General features: G+C 38.8%; 1 protein-coding gene across 1 annotated transcript; it reads left to right on the forward strand.

Annotated features, from left to right (window-relative positions):
* The first annotated feature begins 1,573 nt into the window (after positions 1 to 1,573).
* Positions 1,574 to 7,732, forward strand: psmb8a (proteasome 20S subunit beta 8A). Its single transcript, XM_024798370.2, has 6 exons — positions 1,574 to 1,845; positions 2,089 to 2,230; positions 3,020 to 3,131; positions 4,127 to 4,256; positions 4,822 to 5,026; positions 7,413 to 7,732. The coding sequence occupies exons 1-6, from the start codon at positions 1,696 to 1,698 to the stop codon at positions 7,499 to 7,501; spliced, it is 828 nt and encodes a 275-aa protein (XP_024654138.2). The 5' UTR covers positions 1,574 to 1,695; the 3' UTR covers positions 7,502 to 7,732.
* Positions 7,733 to 20,081: the final 12,349 nt, after the last annotated feature.

A 20,081-nucleotide genomic window follows, 5' to 3' on the forward strand; every position in this document is an offset into this window, starting at 1 on the left:
TCTTTACAGGTTTTACTTACCCTCTTTAGTCAAGTTAGTTGAAACACTTTTATTTATTTTATTATTATTTATTTTATTTATAATAACAAATGTGCAGAAGACAGAGAACATATGATACGATTGGTGCACTTGTCTAGGAGGAGATAGGGAACATGTATACATACAAACGATAGGATAATTATAGTAGGATTGCACATTTAAAACAAAAGGAACTGAATTAAAGCACTTTCATTTACTTTCCAAGTTTCACAAAACTTGGTTACAAAACGCATGTAAACAAGAAGCAAACCTCCGCCAAGGCATCTCACTCTCTGGGTGGTATTTACTTTTAAGGGAATAGTATTGTATTCTTTATATATTCAATTTCTTTTCTTTGCACTTTTTTGAAGTTACTTTTAAGATGTTTGTAGATCATGTACTTTGTACAAACATTATATAGGAGTGGGTGATGGATAATGTGTTTTAATTTTTAAATAACTGGACTTGAGCTTAATGATATTATACTACACTATATTTCTAACTAACCAGGCAGCTTATCCTCTTTTACTGACAATACTTTCTTTAAAGATATAACGCATTTTAGGGGCAACTTGAAAGAAAGGCAAATGTGAAACATAAAAGTGAGATCAGAGGCGAAATGTGACATCATATGTGGATACAAACTATAATGTGACATTTAAAATCTCCATATGTCTGTATGTTGTCAGATTGTACAAACAATGGCAGTAAGAAACAGTTTTAAATAGGTCTATACAGGATCATTATCACTTTGACCTTCAGGTCAATCTACTGAGGTCAAAGGTCAAATGTGGCATGATAGTTTAAATCTTTATACAGTGTTTTCTATATGTTGACAATAAACACCACAGTCGTAAAAGTCATAGTTTCTGACTGAACTTCCGACCAATAAATCTTTAAGTTGACCTTAAAGGGCTATAATGGATTATTAACATGACCCCACTCTACACCCCTACAAAATTTTATCAGCCTTAATTTAAAACTTTTCGAGCTATTGTCTTTACACACAAAATGACCTGCAGACACACAAACTACCAAGATATAACCGCCTTAGTGTAGGGAATAAACAGGAAAAAAATGAAAGCAAAGGTATAAATTAATAAAAAAAAAGTCAATACTGGAACATCGGTATAAAGAAATAAAAGGAATAAAATAACAATAAACATAATTAAAACTAATATGGTAATATCCAAACAGGATGATTACAAAGCAGGTTACTGTACTGTATTTTAATCTAACTGCAGTAAATTATGGCTATAATTTTTTTTTATAACTGATGTTAGTGAGCTCATTAGTGACAGAACCTGAGGGCTGCATTTCCGCTTAGAGACTGATGATGACAAAATAACGTTTTTCTATTGGTCAGTTCGGTTTTCAGCCTTCTGCAGCAGAGTTTATTTTGATTAACTAAGTTTTTGGTTTAAAACAAATTCGTATATGCAAATGGTTGCATCTCGGTATTATTTTGTTTACAATGTTTGTATCTTTTTTAAAAAAAGAAAAGACAATTTAATATTTTAAACGAACCATTAAAAACCCTTTCACTTTCTATTTCTTTGTCACGTACAAGGAAACCACCCTTGGTGTCAATCGCCTTCGTCATTTTTAGAAAACTCGACACCTACTCTGCATAAACATATATAAATTTAAAATATAGTTTATCTATTTAAGTAGATAATGGCACTTCTTCAAGTGAGCGACTTTCAGTCTTTTTCTGAAGTCCGCGGACAGATTCTTCCAGTGAGACAGAGGCACCTCGTTGACCGAACCAACCACTACAAATTTGGGAGCAAAACTCAAGAATTTGCGGTTCCGCCTGGTGTAGAGGTGAGTGACTTTAAATCTGGCATTAAATTAACAAAGTGATTACAGTAAACCTGCCGTAAGCGTCAGACGCGCCCTGGCCTAAATTTTACGCGTCTGTTGTGCTCATTGAGCGTTTTTACTTCCTGTTGAATCACTTATATAAACAATCGTGATTGTAAGAATATCAGAAACATTAAACTTCATTTTTCATGCGCTATCACAGATCACGCGTCCCATTCTGTTTATTTTGGGGTTTCATTTCAGCCGTCAGGGTTTCTGAAGTCCTGTAACAGCGATGGAGGTGTGTGCATTGAAATGAACCACGGGACCACCACTCTGGCCTTCAAGTTCAGGCATGGAGTCATCGTGGCTGTGGACTCCAGAGCTTCAGCCGGGCGTTACTTAGGTAAATGGGGATCTTTATCACTTAAAATACACAAAATGATTTGGAAACATTATGCATTCACATTTGGCGAAGGGAATAATGACCCAATCAGTTATTGTCCAGCCACAATTAAGGTGGTACAGCTTCCAGTAAAATGTCCAAATATTACACAACAGGTGTGTAAGGAGGGTAGAGATTTGCTTCTCCATGTGGTTACTCTTAATTTTTATACATTTCCTACAGTACTGTAAAAGAAGACTTGAGACGCCCTTTTAAATTTTGCTTCCAGTGGTAAGCCACTTAACACTGACTTCTGACTCATTCAAGCATATAAAAGCTTCTAAGGGGGAACCAATGTTCTGTCCACACATAACTGACAAGTTAGAAAAGAGGTGATTTAAAATTTTTATCTTTAGCTACTTTGATACTAGCAGCCAAAAACACAATTTGTTTGCATATCTTTAGCTGAATCTATGAAAAATGCCATAAATAACACAGTTTGACATAAAGTGTTATTTTTATACCAACAAGATGATTCCCAAAACAGTCCTTAGCTGAAAACTTGGCATATCTCAGCATGGTGTGCAGCGGATCCTAAAAAATCTGTACAACCTAAGAGATACGCTTGGACCTCAGCTGATCCACCTAGTGTTCCCTGAAGTCTTAATTGTTCAGTATGACAATGATCTCAAACACACTGCCAATGCAGTAAAAGCATACCTGTATAGAAAAACACACACTATCATTAATGAGGTGGCTCAAGACTTTAGGAATAGTATTGTAAAATACATTTTATTCATGTCTTTGCAGCATCCAACGATGTGAACAAGGTGATAGAGATCAACCCGTACCTGCTGGGCACCATGTCAGGCAGCGCTGCAGACTGTCAGTACTGGGAGAGACTCTTGGCCAAAGAGTGCAGGTCTGTCCTACATATTATCTCCTAAAGACTTCAATTATTTCATGATTTTTCTCAGCTTTGATGGTGTATTGTTGCCTGATCGCATGATAGGAAACACACTAAAGTATTTTATCTAGTTTCTCCTTGAATGTTTTATGACTTTGAACAAAGAAAGAAGAAACTTTAAAAGTGGAATGAAAATAAGAAAACTGATTTTGTTTGAGTGGAGCAAAGAGCTTAATTAAGACTTCACAACAAGAGGTTCTTGTGTGGAATTCAAGTCAAGCCTTTGAGAATTATAACTTACTGAAACACAATGAATACAGATTTATTAAACTGACGTAGTCATCACATACCTTGTTTTTTATATAAAAACATACAATTTTTTTCTATTTTCATCTCATTACAACAAACAAAATATATGCTCCACGCCTGTGAACTTTCCTGCACGTCTTAAAATCAGGAGGGCTTTCTTTCAATGAAAGAGACAATGTTTTTTTCCAACAATATCTTTATTATTTTTTTTACATTTTAATGACTTACAAACAGTCCAACATTCTAAATACTACATGAACATACACTCCTCTCAGACAGCAAAAAGAAAACAAAAAAGTCATCAGATTTGTCACTCCGTTAAAGGCCTAAATTTATCATTATCCCAAATCAAATGTCATTGCCCTCAGTCCTCGTCCTCCTCAGATAATACAAATCCTTCTACAAAATTCACAAATGGTCTCCACACCTTCTCAAAAACATCCAATTTCCTTTTCAGTATACATGTTATCCGCTCCAATGGCAAAGCCACCATCATTTGTTTTATCCACTGTGTGATACTCGGTTCCCTTGTTCTTTTCCATTTTGAAAGAGACAATGTTAAAAAAAACATCAGGAGGGCTATATGGAGGATTTTTTTTTTGACAGATTATAAATTCAGGATAATCTGGACTGACCACATAGTTGAACAATTTGTGAAATGACTTGTTCATAAATCAATAATTTATTGTAATTTCATCCAGACTTTACAGGCTGAGGAACAACCACCGTATCTCTGTGGCTGCTGCCTCTAAGCTGTTATCTAACATGATGCTGGGCTACAGAGGAATGGGCCTCTCCATGGGGAGCATGATCTGTGGATGGGACAAAGAGGTAAGCTGAGGGTGGGTTTGTGTGATTTTACTGTTCACAACTGAAAAATGATTGTCTCACTTCATTAGCTCAGCTAAAGCCGAGCCTAATATTGTACACTACTATGTTGTAAAAACATTGTTAGTAACATTGTGGTTTTGATTAGAATCCACGAGAAGTTGGATGACCACATCCTTAAATTCAGTGACCCCTTTTAAGACCACACAAGTGTCTGTGCAGTTTAAAGAAACATACATAATAGCACAACAAACATGACATATTGATTAAATGATGTATAAAAGGAAATAATATCAAAATGTTGTATGACTCTGAAACCATCTAATAGGCTTCAAAATCTTGTGATCATCAGTGTAATCTTAAAGACATTAGAAGGTAAAAGCATATACAGTACTGCATATATCAGATAATTACATGAGCTAAAATCAAAAGGTAGTAATGTTACAGTGCAGGCTGGTAATTAATGAGAGCAGCTGATGTGAGAATAATTTTAAGAAAATGCACTATGTCCACTTTAGCCTTTAAAATAATAAAATTCAGTTTACATAACAGACTGTCTGTTCTGCAGGGTCCTGGTCTGTACTATGTGGATGATAATGGGACGCGTCTGTCTGGCCGCATGTTTTCCACCGGCTGTGGGAACAGCTATGCCTACGGTGTGGTGGACAGCGGTTACAGGGAAGACATGACAGTAGAGGAGGCGTATGAACTCGGCCGTCGGGGCATCGCTCACGCTACACACAGAGACGCCTACTCTGGTGGAGTGGTAAACAGTAAGTATGCACAGAGCACAAGAAACTTCTTGTTTGTTTGAGGGTTGTTGTTTTTTTGTTTGTTTGTTTTTTAAGCCATTTGATAGCATAACTAAAAGAATGACCATTCTGGTCTACCAGTTAGTAAATAAATTCACTTGAGCCAGACTGATATCTGAATTACTGGATAGATCAGTTAGTACATTGGTGTTCCCTAGAGAACCAAGAACTTGGGTAATCTTTCCTCACCCTATGTCAGGCACAAACTTCAGTGGTTCATATTAGCATCAGTGATATTTGGTATTTAGTGCTAATTAGCTAATACTACAAAGTTTTCTTTGTAAATAATACATTATTTCCTCAGGGATTAATTAAGTATTCTGATTCTGACAATAAAGGTACAACTACTCAATGTAAGAATTTGCTCATGTTAGTATTTAGCTCAAAGAGCCAAATGCAGTCTGACAGTCTTTCATTTCCTGTTGTTTTGTATACATTTGTCCTTTGATTAATTAAAATAAAAGTATGTATGTAGAACTGATAAAAACTAAAATATACTGTTTACTGCATGTATACAGTGCAAGCAACTACACCTTGGCAAATATTCAAAGAATACAGGAAATCAGAACAGTGGCCTTGAAGGATGCAGTACAACTGTTCAGCTGTTTGTTAACAAAATTATAAACATATAAAGATGTGTAAAGATTTATATATATATATATAAGTGACGGCCTTGGCTTCCTGTTTCATCTCCTCCTGGTGAGATGGGGCAGACAACCTCTACACAGTATGTTCTGTTCTTTGTAATCAGAAAAGGAAGGCCATGATTCTACACAAGCAGCATTTCTTATACTCAGCAATATAATGCATCATAAAACAGTGTAATGATTGCACAATCTTTAATCAAGGGCATAAAGTGGCCTCTAGCCCTATAATGATTCAACAATTCTTTGATTAGAAGTATAAGGTAGCATAAGATATATAAAATATATATATATATATATACAGTATTCTGTATACTGCATGTACACAGTTTAAGCAACTACACCTTGGCAAATATTCAAAGAATACAGGAAATGAGAACAGTGGCCTTGAAGTATACAGTCACCCGTCAGTTTATTAGGTACATCTGTTTAGCTGTTTGTTAACACAAATATATATGTGTGTGTATAATAATCTCACAACAGCTTGCTGCATTTAGGTATATAGACATGTTCAAAACAACCTGCTGAAATTCTAACTGATTATCAGAATGAGGAAGAAATGTGATTAAAATGACTCTGAATATGGCTTGGTGGCTGGAGCCAGACGAGCTGGTCTGAGTATTTCAGAAAATGCTGATCTTCTGGGACTTTCCCATACAATCATCTCTAAGGTTTACAGAGAAAGGTCAGAAAAAGAGAAAATAATTCAGTTAGCGGCAGTTCTCTGGGTAATATTGAGCTGATAGGAAGGCAACAGTAACTCAATCATCCACTTGTTACAAACAGGGCATGCAGAAGAGCTTTCTGAAAGCACAGCATGCCAAACCTTGAAGCAGATGGGCTGTAGTAGCAGAAGATCGCGCCAGGTGTCACTCCTCTCAGCAAAGAACAGAAAACTGAGGCTGCAATTTAAAGAGGCTCAACAAACATGGACGACAGAAGATTTGATGTAGTCTGGTCTGATTAGGCCCGATTTCTGCTGCCAAATTCAGATGGTGGGGTCACAATTTGGCATAAATAACATGACAGCATGGATCCATCATGCCTTGTGTTAACAGTTCAGGCTGCTTTAGATGCAGTAGTGTGGGGATATTTTCTTGGCATACTTTGGAGCTCTTAGCACAAACTCGCATTGTTTAAACACACCAACCTATCTGAGATTGGATGCTGAACATGTCCATCCCTTTGTGACCACAGTGCACCCATCTTTGAATGGCTGCTTAAAGTGGGATAACGATCCATGTTTAAAAGCTCAAATCATCTCAAACTTATTTTATTGAACATGACAATGAGTTCACTGAACTCATATGACCTCCACAGTCACCAGATCTCGATCCGATAGAGCAGCTTTGGGATTTGATGGAACAGGAGATTGCAACAGGAACAGGATGTGCAGCCAACAAATTTCTAGCGTGTGTGTGGTGCTGTAATACTACTTCTATCACCAACGTTGCTGTTGTAAAAAAAATTCATAGTTTTCAATTCAGAATTCATTTTTCTCAAATATGTCTCTGATTCTACTCTTTTTCCTCTCACCGTCTTTTTCCTGACATCTAATATATCGAAAATTATTTTTAAAAACTCTGTAGTCTGAAAGTTTTATAAACATTCATTTGTGTTTGCGGTAAATCTTTTGTCTTCACATTCATGTATGCAGGATAATGTGTTTATAAGTGTTCACCTGTGTTTGTGTGTTTTTGTAGTGTACCACATGCAGGAGGACGGCTGGATAAAAGTGTGTAAGGAGGACGTGTCCGAGTTGATCCATCGCTACAGGAAGGGAATGTTCTGAGTTTTACTCCAATATCAGCAAACTATCATCATCATCATCATCATCATCATCCAGTGATGTGTGTTCAACATGATTATTGGTTATTGAACTTTACATTATGTAAAAGAACATCTCAATGCTCTAGCCCTACAAGCTTATGCAGTTTAGGATATGTTTTGTGGTTAAAAGACAAATGATTAAAGTTAACTTACTTACAGAACAACAGCTCCAAATAAAGACTTTTCTTCAACTCACTCTGTTATGTAATCATCAAGTTTCAGGTACAAACTTATGTTTTGTATAACAAAATATAAAAAATAATTTCTTTAAAAATAAAACATCATGAAATGCTAAAAATATATTACCAGGTGGAAGTTCTCATTTGCTTTCTATCAGCAACAAACTAAAGAATATGTCGCAGCTAAATTAGAACCTATATACTTAATATACATCTTCTTGGCCTTTTGTGCCATAATGAAGCACATAACATTGAAAAAGCTGTTAAAATAGTGCTGCTTTGCGATGTCGTCAATTGCTGTGCAGATAGGGGACAAAACATGAATACAGTGGGACTGTAAGGGATGAGAGGATATGTTCAGGTCATATTCACACAGTGAAAGGTTTAAAAAAATAAAATTCTGTTTTAATAAACTTGCAGAAACATTTCCTGCAACACAAAAAAGAAAATAAAGAAATGGAGTGGCTGAAAGTAAAAAACCACAGAGCACAGCAAGTTTATTCCACTTAAAAGCTGCTGAAGAAAATCATTACAAATGTGTTCTTGTGTAAAAATGCTTCCTTTCATTTATTAATAATGAGTAACTGGGTAATATTTAGTGAAAGTAGATGATTTTCACAAAACACATTTTGATGTTTGAAGAAAAAGCCCAGGTGTATTACTTACCCTGCCTTTGGACTTAAGACAGATTTTGCCGTTTTAATATCATGAGTTACTCTGATACTTTCACTACAGTCACAGTAGGGTTAGAGAATGCCCTGTAACCAAAATTACTGCAAATACGTCTAACCAGTTTGAGGTCTCTCTGACATTGAAATGGTTGCTTCAAAGACAGGGACCAGGTTTGAGACCTCTCCCAGTCTGTTGCCATCTTAAAAGTGACTTTGATGTCTAAACAGCTATAAAATGGTTACAAGTCAGTCTGCTATCAATTTTATGTTGAACCAAGTCAAGTTGGCACTTTGTATCAATCTTTGCAGCATTCACGTGATTAGCTGTGATGAATCTCAAATCTGTTGGCTTCTCCATCAGACCTGTGATGCCTTACCTGAGCTAACAGGTGAATTCACCTCTGATGGACCACACCGAATGCAGCAGCATTCTAACAACAGCAGCTCAAAAATTACAGAGCAAGTGATATAGTCACAAAATAATTTAATATAAGGTTCTATGCATGTATTTTTCTCTTTCTCTCTGACAACAATGAGAGGACGCTGAAGAAGTACGGCTATGTTTATGATAAAAGAGTGAATTCTTCTGATAGAAATGACTGGGGACTGTGCAGTCCTAAGGTGGAGTGCAGGATTTATGCAGAGTTGTTTTACGGCAAACTATTCGTCCGTATAAACCAGCTGACATGTGTGATGGGTAGTATATGTTCAGACATTGCAATAGACTATTCTAACACAGTCTCAGCTATGTTTCAGTGTTATGTAATTGCAACTGTTGGGGAAAGTAAAAGAAAGAAACATGACTGTTGCTCTGTGTGAACTCCTGAGAAAAAAGGCAGAGATGTTTTTATTGTGCACCAGTCTATGTGTAGAAGTGTGAATCAATGTTTCAATAAAATAAAATCAACAAAGTCCTTGCATTATTCTAGAGCAGGTTTCTGTTGGGGCTCAGCTCTAAAATTGAAAATGGTGCAGAAGGAGCTGAAAGCCATGATTGCAGAGGGAAAAGAGTCTTACAGGAGGAGGCTGGAAATCAAACTGCAGGAAAACAACACCAGGGAGGTGTAGAATGGAATGCGGGCCATTACTGGCCTGAAACAAAACAGAGGTGTTGGGATGGATGGGGACGTTGAAAGTGCAAACAACCTAAATCTACATTTCAATAGATTCGACTGCCCCGCGTCTCCTGTCTCCACACCCAGCTTTTCTCATCTTCTCCATCGACTCCATTCTCCTCCCCCCTCTCCTCCCCCCTCTCCTGTCTTACCCTGTCCCTCTCAGAAGATAACATCAAAAGGGAATTGGGCAGACTCCACTCCAGTAAAGCTGCTGGCCCAGATGGTGTCAGTCCCAGGGCCCTCAGGTGCTGTGCTTCCCTGCTGTCTGGAGTTCTACAATGGATCTTCAACATGAGTCTGAAACTGCAGAGGGTCCCATCACGCTGGAAGACATCCTGCCTGGTTCCTGTCCCTAAAAAGATGAACCCGTCGACCCCCAGTGACTACAGGCCAGTGGCTCTGAATTCACATGTCATGAAGACAAGTCTCAGTCATGTCATCTGCAGAAATTCTCTGATGACTCTGCCATTGTGGGATGTATCAGAGATGGACAGGAGGAGGAGTACAGGAGTGTGGTGGACAGCTTTGTTGAGTGGTGTGAGCTTAACCATCTACAACTTAACATCACAAAGACAAAAGAACTGATTATGGACTTTAGGAAGCAGGCTCCTCCTCCTACCCCTGTCATCATCAGAGGGGCTGATGTAGAGATCGTGGAGGACTACCGGTACCTGGAGGTACACTTGGACTGTAAAATGGACTGGACCAAGAACACCAATGCTGTCTTTAAAAAAGGGCAGAGTTGGCTTTTCCTACTGAGGCGGCTCAGGTCCTTTAATGTTTGTAGGAAAATGCTGACAATGTTCTATCACTCTGTGGTAGAGAGCGCTGTGTTCTTTGCAGCTGTGTGCTGGGGCAGTGGTGAAGACAGCTGATGCCAACAGGCTGAACAAACTGATTAAAAAGGCTGGTTCTGTCCTGGGTGTCAGACCGAAGAACCTAGAGGAGGTGTCTGAGAGGAGAATGCTAAAAAAGCTTCTTTGTATCATGGACAACCCCTCCCAGCCCATGCATGCCTCCACGATGGACCATCGAAGCACACGCAGCAAAAGTCTCATTGTCCCGAAATGCAGAACTACCTTTAACAGTGGTCAATATCTTGCATAATGTCTAAATAGTTTCCATCCATGAAAATATTCTTGTTATCCCTCCTCTGACTCGTTAATATCAAAACTGATGCATCATTGTTCATGTCAAATTTGTGTGTTTTACAGTTGAAATGTAAGTTCATCACAAAATAAAGGAGTCCCATTTATCTGCCCGTCGGTACCTCTTCTTTAATCTATAGTCTTACACATTTGTAAGCAAATGCACATTTATGTATTTAGAGTAAGTTTCATATTATTATTTTTAGACTCCACTAACAGATATTGTACACAATGCATGGTGGCATTGAGATATGCAATAACTCATAAATAATTACTATGATATCATTTACATTAAATACCACTGTAAAGGGGGGCAGCACGGTGGTTAGCACTGTTGTCTCACAGCAAGAAGGTCCTGAGTTTAATTCCACCATCAGGCCGGGGTCTTTCTGTGTGGAGTTTGCATGTTCTCCCCATGTTTGCGTGGGTTCTCCCCCGGTACTCCGGCTTCCTCCCACTGTCCAAAGACATGCAGGTAGTGGGGATAGGTTAATTGAAAAATCTAAATTGCCCATAGGTGTGAATATGAGTGCGAATAGATGTCTGTCTCTTTGTGTTAGCCCTGTGACAGACTGGCGACCTGTCCAGGGTGTACCCCGCCTTGCGGCCTATGACAGCTGGGATAGGCTCCAGTGTGATGCCATACCGCTGTAAAGGTATGGCACTGTATATAGCTTCACATATCCCTGTTTATGCTGCCAGCTCACACCCCCCTCAGGAAAAGAAACCTCCCCCATTTTTAAAACGGTGAAAACTTGGCCTGAAGTTGTCTCAGAAAAACTACAGGACTGTTTTAAGCTAACAGACTGGAGCATATTTCAATCTCAGTACCTGGAGGAGTACACTACATCTGTATTCTCCTACATGAAGCATTGCACAGACACTGTCACTATTGAAAAACATATCTGCGTGTATGCCAATCAAAAACCCTGGATGACAAGAGAGGTCAAGACCCTGCTGAAGGAAAGAAACGCTGCCTATAGGTCTGTAGACGTAGAACTGTACAGTGCAGCTAGGGAAAACCTTAAAAAAACGGCATCACACGGGCTAAGCTAGACTCCAAAAACAAAATTGAGGACCACCTCCGTAGTTATAACTCAAGGCAGGTCTGGAGGGGAGTCCATAACATCACCAACTACTAACCCAGAACAAATGCTGTGGATGGTGATGCTACACTCGTAGAGAAGTTGAACTGCTTCTGTGCCTGCTTCAAACAGAAAACACCAGAAGAGGCTACATCACATCCACCAGCCACATCGTCACTGTTGAGGAGCATGATGTGAGGTGTGTACTAAGGTAAATGGACTTGTTCTTATATAGCGCTTTTCTACTCTATCTGAGCACTCAAAGCGCTTTACACAACTAATTAATTCACACAATCAATCACACCCATTCACTAAGTGCTAAGTATCTAACATTCATACACATTCACACTCCGATGGATGCATCGGAGAGCAATGTGGGGTTAGTATCTTGCCCAAGGATATTTGGCATGCAGCCTGAGCTCGAACCACCGAGCTCCTGGTTAGCGGCTGACCTGCTCTGCCACCTGAGCTACAGCCACCACAAGGGCAGTAAACCCCAAGAAAGCAGCAGGTCCCGACGGCGTCTCTGGTAGGGTGCTAAAGGAAAAAACAGCTCGCAGGGGTCTTTACTAAAATATTCAATCTGTCCTTAACATAGGCCACCATTCCACCCTGCCTGAAGTCCTCTACCATAATCCCCATTCCAAAGAAAACTACCAGCCAGTGCCTAAATGATTTCTGGCCAGTGGCTCTTACTCCAGTCATTTTGAAGTGTCTCGAGAAACTGGTCAGAACCCACATCATTCAAGGACTCCCAGCCACATTCGATCCCCACCAGTTCGCATACAGGAAGAACAGATCGACACAGGATGCCATACCCATAGCCCTCCATACAATTCTAACTCACTTAGAACAACAGGACAGTTACATCAGGTTTCTCTTTATTGATTTTAACTTGGCTAACTACACGACCTCGGCCTCCCACACTCCACCTGACTCTGGATCGAGGACTTCCTCAGAGACTGCCGATAGAGAGTCGAAATAGGGCCCCACCTCTCCTCAACACAGCCTTAACACCGGCTCCCCTCAGGGATGTGTGGTGAGTCCCCTGCTGTACACTCTATGCACTCATGACTGCACCTCCACCCACCCACCCAACGCCATTGTGAAGTCTGCGGACGACACAACTGTGATCGGGCTCATCACGGGAGGAGATGACAGGGACAAAGTGGAAAAACTGTCACCATTGTGCAGCCAAAACAACCTGGATCTCAACACTACAAAAACCAAAGAAATAACTGTTGACTTCAGAAGGAACAAATCTGATCCTCAGCCTTTACACATTAATGGGGACTGTGTGGAGAGGGTCTCTGACTTCAAGTTCCTGGGCCTGTACCCGAGTGGTGACCTATCCTGGAAAACAAACACCACAGCTATGATCAAGAAGGCACAGCAGCGACTGCACTCCTGAGGGTCCTGAAGAATAACGCCTTAGCCAAGCATTGTAGAAAAGATCCATAAAAATACAGTACAATCTACTGTATACATGTGAAGGAATTTTCTGTATTAATCATTTACAGGTATTTTTCTGTATTTCTCAACTACTGCAATGCATTGTGGGAAAAATAACCCCAAAAGAAGGGAAAAGGAAGAGCAAGAGTAGCCATTAGGCTTCTTTTAGTCTTCATCTGGATTTTGGACTCTGGAGTTGGAGAAACTGCCTTCAAATTTCTGTGGTAAATATTTAAACTCAAATTTTCTTTTGTTAAAATAATGTTTCTCAAAAGACTCCACGTTTTTATTTAGAAAGAATTGTTAATTTATTTGTTAACTGGTTTCTGCTGTCTCCAGACAAGTCAGGAATATTTTGCTGACTCATTTTTAAAATAATAATTATTTAGGTTTAACATGACTTAAGCTTTCCATTTTAGTTAATGTTAAAATAACCTTTGCTATGAAACCTCCAGTTTTGCCCTTCAGTGGCTGAACCAGTTTTCATAATAACCATAGTTAGCTGTCTGCTTCTCTCCAGGTATTACACAGCTGTGACTGCTAATTAGCTAATTAGCGAAAGTCAGCGATGTGGATAACTGGGAAAAACTTCATGGTTCTACTGATGTATAGAGAGGAAGAAATTATTCTAGGACTCTAAAAAGTACTATATCAATACCTGTGTTTTACAGTTGGCTCTACTGTACCTTTTAAAGGGTTTCAGGCAAAGTTACACTAACCCTAGTTTAAGCCTCAGACCTTCCTGGCTGACGCTAACAAATGCTAATGTTAGCCTCTGATTTGGGCTGCTAAAGTAAAGACGTTTAGCTAGCTGACCAGCATAGATTAATTTGGTGGTTAACAGACTGTAGTGGTAATATTATTTAAAGTTTAGTTTCACCTCAGCACATTTACCATTATGTCTATTCTGTAGCACATAGAAATGTTTAGTTAATATTTGCAGACAGACACGTTCTCACTGTAACTGTGTTTTTACTCCAACATTTGTTGAAAATGTAATTTATGAAATGCTGAGCAGCATTTCTAGTATGTGAAATATTTTTGTCACCCCCATTGTGCTAATATGATTAAATACTAATAATTATAACTAAATAAATCAATAATAAATCAATAACTATTGTGAAATGCACTTCACACACGTACACACACGCACAGTGTTTGTCACCAGATGCCACGTTTATTTATCGTTTTCATTTGTTATGACCGACCACAGTCTGACAGCTCTGGTCTCAGCTGATTTCCAGCCTCCCCTCCGCTCCTCTCCCGTCTCACTATAAAAGGGAAGGAAACCATCATCAGTCCAAACGCCATCAGCTGTTCTCACCTGCGTCTCCAGCACCGCCCCGTTGAGCTCACTGCACCACTCCTCCCCTGCAGCCGCGCCCGGGACCACACCTCCGCCACACTATATCTTGATTGAAGTATAATATAAATGCAGTGCTGGTGTGCAATGGCTTCATATCCCTTGTGGGGGATGCTGCCATATTATAAACTGTTATGTCTATATCAGACAGGAAATTAATGACGCATTTCTCCTTCTCCAGTGCTGGGGAAGGGTCCCCACCAGGTGAGTCCGAAGAGGCTTCCAGGCCTACATAACTCGCATCATTCTTCTTAAGTTTGGGCTTCACCATTGTCAAAAGTCTCCCAGAAATATATCCAAAGTAATCAACAGGTTATTGATTTGGTGAAAAGATGGGTTTGACACACTTTTGAGCATATTAAAAGATTTTTTTGAGTCATTTTGATGAGCTATCCCGAGGGACGTCTTCACTCGCTAGATTTTTTAAGTTTTTGTACAATGGTTGAGCTACAATCATAATTTCAACTTCTGAATAAAGATCCCTCTATCTTTATGCTTCTCAAGAAATTAAGCATGTCACTTCTTAAGTTCTTATTTATTAATACCTACATAATAGTGCACACTTTATACAGGTCAAATATTTTAAGAATAATGTTTCTCAACTTAAAATTGTAAAGAATCTTCAGATAGGATACAACAGTTTGTAAACAGCTACCTCAGAACCTGCTGAGCTGTGCCTCTCCTGTACTGTTAGATGGATGTAAGTGCAGGTCTTTACAATGCGTTCAATATGACTACTACTTAAGTAACCAAACAAATAAATTAACTCTTGGAAAATTTAAACAATCCAATTGTTCATTCAAAAAGTATCACAAACAGATAACAACAAATGATTCAACAATGATAAGTAGAGCTGTACTGATATTCAAGCAGACAAAAATTTAAATTTTTTGTACCTCTACAAATTAAGACATTTTTGATTAATGACTCAAGAAGACCTGTAATTTCAATGCATGTGCATTCAAATTTTAGAACAGGTCCAGCATTGATGTCATAAGTTTTGTCTTGTAAGTTTTGGCTTTAATATTTCCAGCTGATAAGGAGACGTGTTGCATTTTAAATGCACGCCCAATGGCTTTAAACATCCACTTTGCCTGTAGTGATAGTATCACTGTTAGGTCTGCACTCACAGGCCTCGTTAGCTCAGAGACTTATCACCATGAACGAAGCAAGACACTCAGAGCTAAATCCATTTCAACTTGCAAGGGAAGCCAGTCCGGTCAGGATCCAGAGCTGCCACCTCCTCACCTGATCCCAGCCAACTTAAAAAAACCAGCCTCCCCTCGCAGCCTTTTATTCAGCCAATATATATGGCTTAACCCCTTTACTGGTCCACCATATACAAGTACAGGTGAGCCCATACATGGCAGGAAGTAAACATTCTTTACTAAATAAGGAAACCAGAATCTTACATGCAAGTGTGCCTGCGGTTAAACACTATAGCTAATAGCCTCCCCCACCATCCTAGATGTAGGGGAAGGACAGAAAAATATCTGAACATGCAGTTCAGGACAAGTTTTACAGTTTTAAGCACAACAATGACAACTTTTATCAAAATCACGCCAACAGTCACACTACGGAGCGTTGGTTTTTACTCAAATTCAACATTTTCAGATGAAAACTTACGTGTGAGTTTTATTTATCTCACTGTAACAACCCCAAAATGCAATTTTAAAAAAAGATATATTCTTGTATATGTATATATTTTTCTGAAGGAATATACTCACTGAGCACCAACCTGTCATTTTTTTTTCTTTAAGAGAGGGCATCAAATACACATGTTTTCACTGTGCTTTGTACTACTAGCTGTTAAAAGAGCACACAGACAGTGAGGGCTCTCATAGTTTGAGGAGTGTGTTTTTACTTTGTCTTGTGTGTATTTTTCTAAGGAGATCTGCATCAATTAGATTTTGCTAACACAAACTTTGTGTGAAGTTCTGCAAAGTCTGCAAGCTGTCTTGGTTGATTTCAAAAGCTCTACATGCTTCACTTGTCAGAAGACTGTAAATTTGGCTCATTAGATTCTATCTCAGCACGGTGTGCAGTGGGTCCTAAAAAATATGAACAAGTGGAGGACAAAAGAAGAAATGTTGGGCTTAAAAAAAACTTTCTAAAGCAAATGAACAGAATTTGAAAACTGTGTCCTTAAGAAACAGGGGGAAAAAAATCCAGCAACATAAGAGATGCGTCTGGTTCTTCAGTTGATCCATCTGTTTACTGAAGTCTCAAACACACTGCCAATGCAGTAAAAGCATACCTGTATAGAAAAACACACACTATCAGTCATGAGGTGGTTCAAGACTTTAGGAATAATACTGTAAAATACATTTTATTCATGTCTTTGCAGCATCCAACGATGTGAACAAGGTGACAGAGATCAACCCGTACCTGCTGGGCACCATGTCAGGCAGCGCTGCAGACTGTCAGTACTGGGAGAGACTTCTAGCCAAAGAGTGCAGGTCTGTCCTACATATTATCTCCTGAAGCCTCCATTTATTTCATGATTTTTCTCAGCTTTGATGATGTATTTTAATCTGACCGCATGCTATGAAACATACTAAAGTATTTTATCTAGTTTCTCTTTTAGTGTTTTATGACTTGGTACAAAGGAAGAAGAAAATTTAAAAGTGAAATGAAAATGAGAAAGCTGATTGATTTTGTTTGAGTGAAGCAAAGAGCTCAAGGTAATACAAGCCAGAGTTTATCAGTAAAAGGTGAAACACAAACAAACCTCCAGTTTGGTTGAAGTGCTGCTTTACAATTTCTGTTTCAAATTATTTTTGTTTGCATTCTGTTTTGCAAAATATATTTATTCTATTTTGAATAAATAAACTTGCTAAATATCATATACAAGAAGACATAGAGCAGATTTAGGTTCTAAACAGCACACAACATCAGGTAGGTGCAAGGTAAATAAAACATATTACCAGTTTGTGGTAAGTGGAGCCTATATATAAAATAAACTGTTCAATTCCAAGGCCCAAACTATAAAATAGATTTTTTTATACTTTAAGATAAACGCGATATCAAATTATGATTTAAGTTCAGAAGGTTCTTGTCATGGCCTGGGTCTGACCACAGTTCCTGGGAATGTACATAGTTCTTGTTTCACGGTTCACTGTAAATAAAACTCACTCTTCATCTGCACCAGAGTCCTGCGTTTGGGTCCCACTTCCCCACAAGTCCACGGTCTGCCACCGCAGTACGTGACAGTTCTAAAGAATTGTGTGTCCATAAAACAGGGGTGTCAAACTCAATTGCACACTTTAGGTCGCAGGTCAGACAAGATAAACATTTATTGAACACACTAAAACAATATTTTTTAAAAATAAATGTGAATAAAAACATGGCATCATACATGCCATGTCCATGAACTGAGATTTCCTTGCTGAGCTCAAAGACTACTGAGAACTTTTACCCAACTCAGCCAACGGACCTCTGTATGATAAGATAAGATAACCTTTATTAGTCCTTTAATAGTCCCACGCGTGGGAAATTTGTTATTTGTTAAGGAATGTTGGCAAACTCTGAATCAAACTCTGAATCTATTTCCCGCGTGAAGGACTGAAGTTGACGGTGATTTAAACCTAAGCTCGGAAAATATTTACAGTTTGCGTTACAGTGCTCATTACATGCTCCGTTTTTAGGACTTTACCACACAGCCTTTCCTGATGTATGATGCAGTGATATGCTGTTAACTCCCCGGTACAGTTCTCCTCCTGCATCTTTACTCGCATCCTGCCGATTAGTCCACTTTTTTCACTGCACATTGCCAACCAACAGGTGTTGTGCCAAAGTAGTTACCCCCGGCAAAAACTGTTACGAGCTACGAGAGCGCGCAAAGTAGGAGGAGCCACTTGCCCAGGTTCGTTTCTGTACACTATTTGTCACTGATCTGCAGTCGTTGCAATAAAGCGTAAAAGCTGAAAAATAACAGACTTGATTTGTGAATGGATCTTAATACTAATTTCCTGACATTGTAATGTGCCGTGCGGAAGACTATTTACCTTAAACTGTACACTGAAATAACCTGCTGGGAATAGTTTGTCCAGACAAAGACGTTGACACTGTAATACTGTAAAACCAGACGGGATCATGTCAACACATCGCTCTCCGGTGAATTTATCCTGGGTTTACACTTCTGTAATGCACACTAGCGGTGCTATCACGAAGGAGTTTATTTGCAAAATAAATCAGAGTATAACCAATAACCACAGTAACTTTGGAGATGATTTCCTCCTCCCAGCAAAAGTTAGGGAGGGGTACAGATTTTATCTAGTGGATCAAGATACAGCGACTTCTTTTCTTGTGGGTAAATGACCTAAAATAAAGTTGGGTGGAGAATGACAAGTACTAAGATTATCTACATGCCATGCATTTATCTTATAAAACGGTTTTGATGAATATTGTAAATTAAATTATTGTTATTTTTACCACTAATGTCCAGTTGTATGTCCACAACAACCTCCAAAACCATACAGCGCTTTGGGCTGTGAGGCGGAGGAGGAAGGGTGGTACACCTCTGTTGTTTGTGAAGTATTTCACTCACACATGTGATGTGACAATAAAAGGGATTTGATTTAAAAACGTTAAATTTGGCTACATGTCGGCAAAGCTATGTTAGTAAATTTTGTACTTAATGCAGCTCAGGTTCCAATAGTTTTTTAAAATGCAAACCATTCAAAGATTGACTTTAACCTTACAGAGAGATTACCATTTTATGGATAAATAATATAAGAATATCAACAAACACAACAAGCTGAAACATGTAGACAGGTTGTGAATGCTGCCTAAAACTTGGCAGAAAGCCGTGGAGGACAGGAAGACCATGACAATCAGCTAATTATTGCTTTCACATTCCCATGGACATGTATTTATAAGTTAAAATTTGAATCCTGCAGCTTATCACACATTTGATTTCTGTGTCTGAGAACTGCACATGTCCAGATTCAGGACAGACTAAGAAACCCACTATTTCAGATCATCTGTGATCATCTCTTAGGGAGAGCTGATGAGACGGTGGTTCCACTCCTGATGATACACCAGGAGAAATTCAGCACTGCATGAGGATGAGGAGGAGAAAGAAGAGCCAGCACCAGCTGAGATATGGAGCGAGCAGGAGAAAATGTTCTCTCTTTGTGAAGGACTGGTAGAAAAGTTTAAAATAACTATCTCTCCTAAATCCATCTTTTTTAGTTAATCAGGGCTTTAAACTAACTTTTTGCCATGGTTGCACTGGTGTGCCTAACTTTTTTTCTTAGGTGCACCAGCACAAAGGTTAGGTGCACCCAAATTTTTTCAACCGCATCGCTTAACACCGCAGCTTTACATGTTCACTTTTTAAAAAAAATTGCTGTCCATACAGACAATATTGATTTGTAAATGATTAACTCACAAGCTTGTCAACACAAAGTTCTTTATTTGGAGCACAGTTCTACAACAAACAGAAGCTAGATCATAAGGCGCATCCGATTATAAGGTGCATTAAGCGAAACAAAACAGTCAAATAAGTCAAACTTTACTCAT

This window comes from Maylandia zebra, linkage group LG22, assembly GCF_041146795.1.
Source record: "Maylandia zebra isolate NMK-2024a linkage group LG22, Mzebra_GT3a, whole genome shotgun sequence".
Lineage (NCBI taxonomy): Eukaryota > Metazoa > Chordata > Actinopteri > Cichliformes > Cichlidae > Maylandia > Maylandia zebra.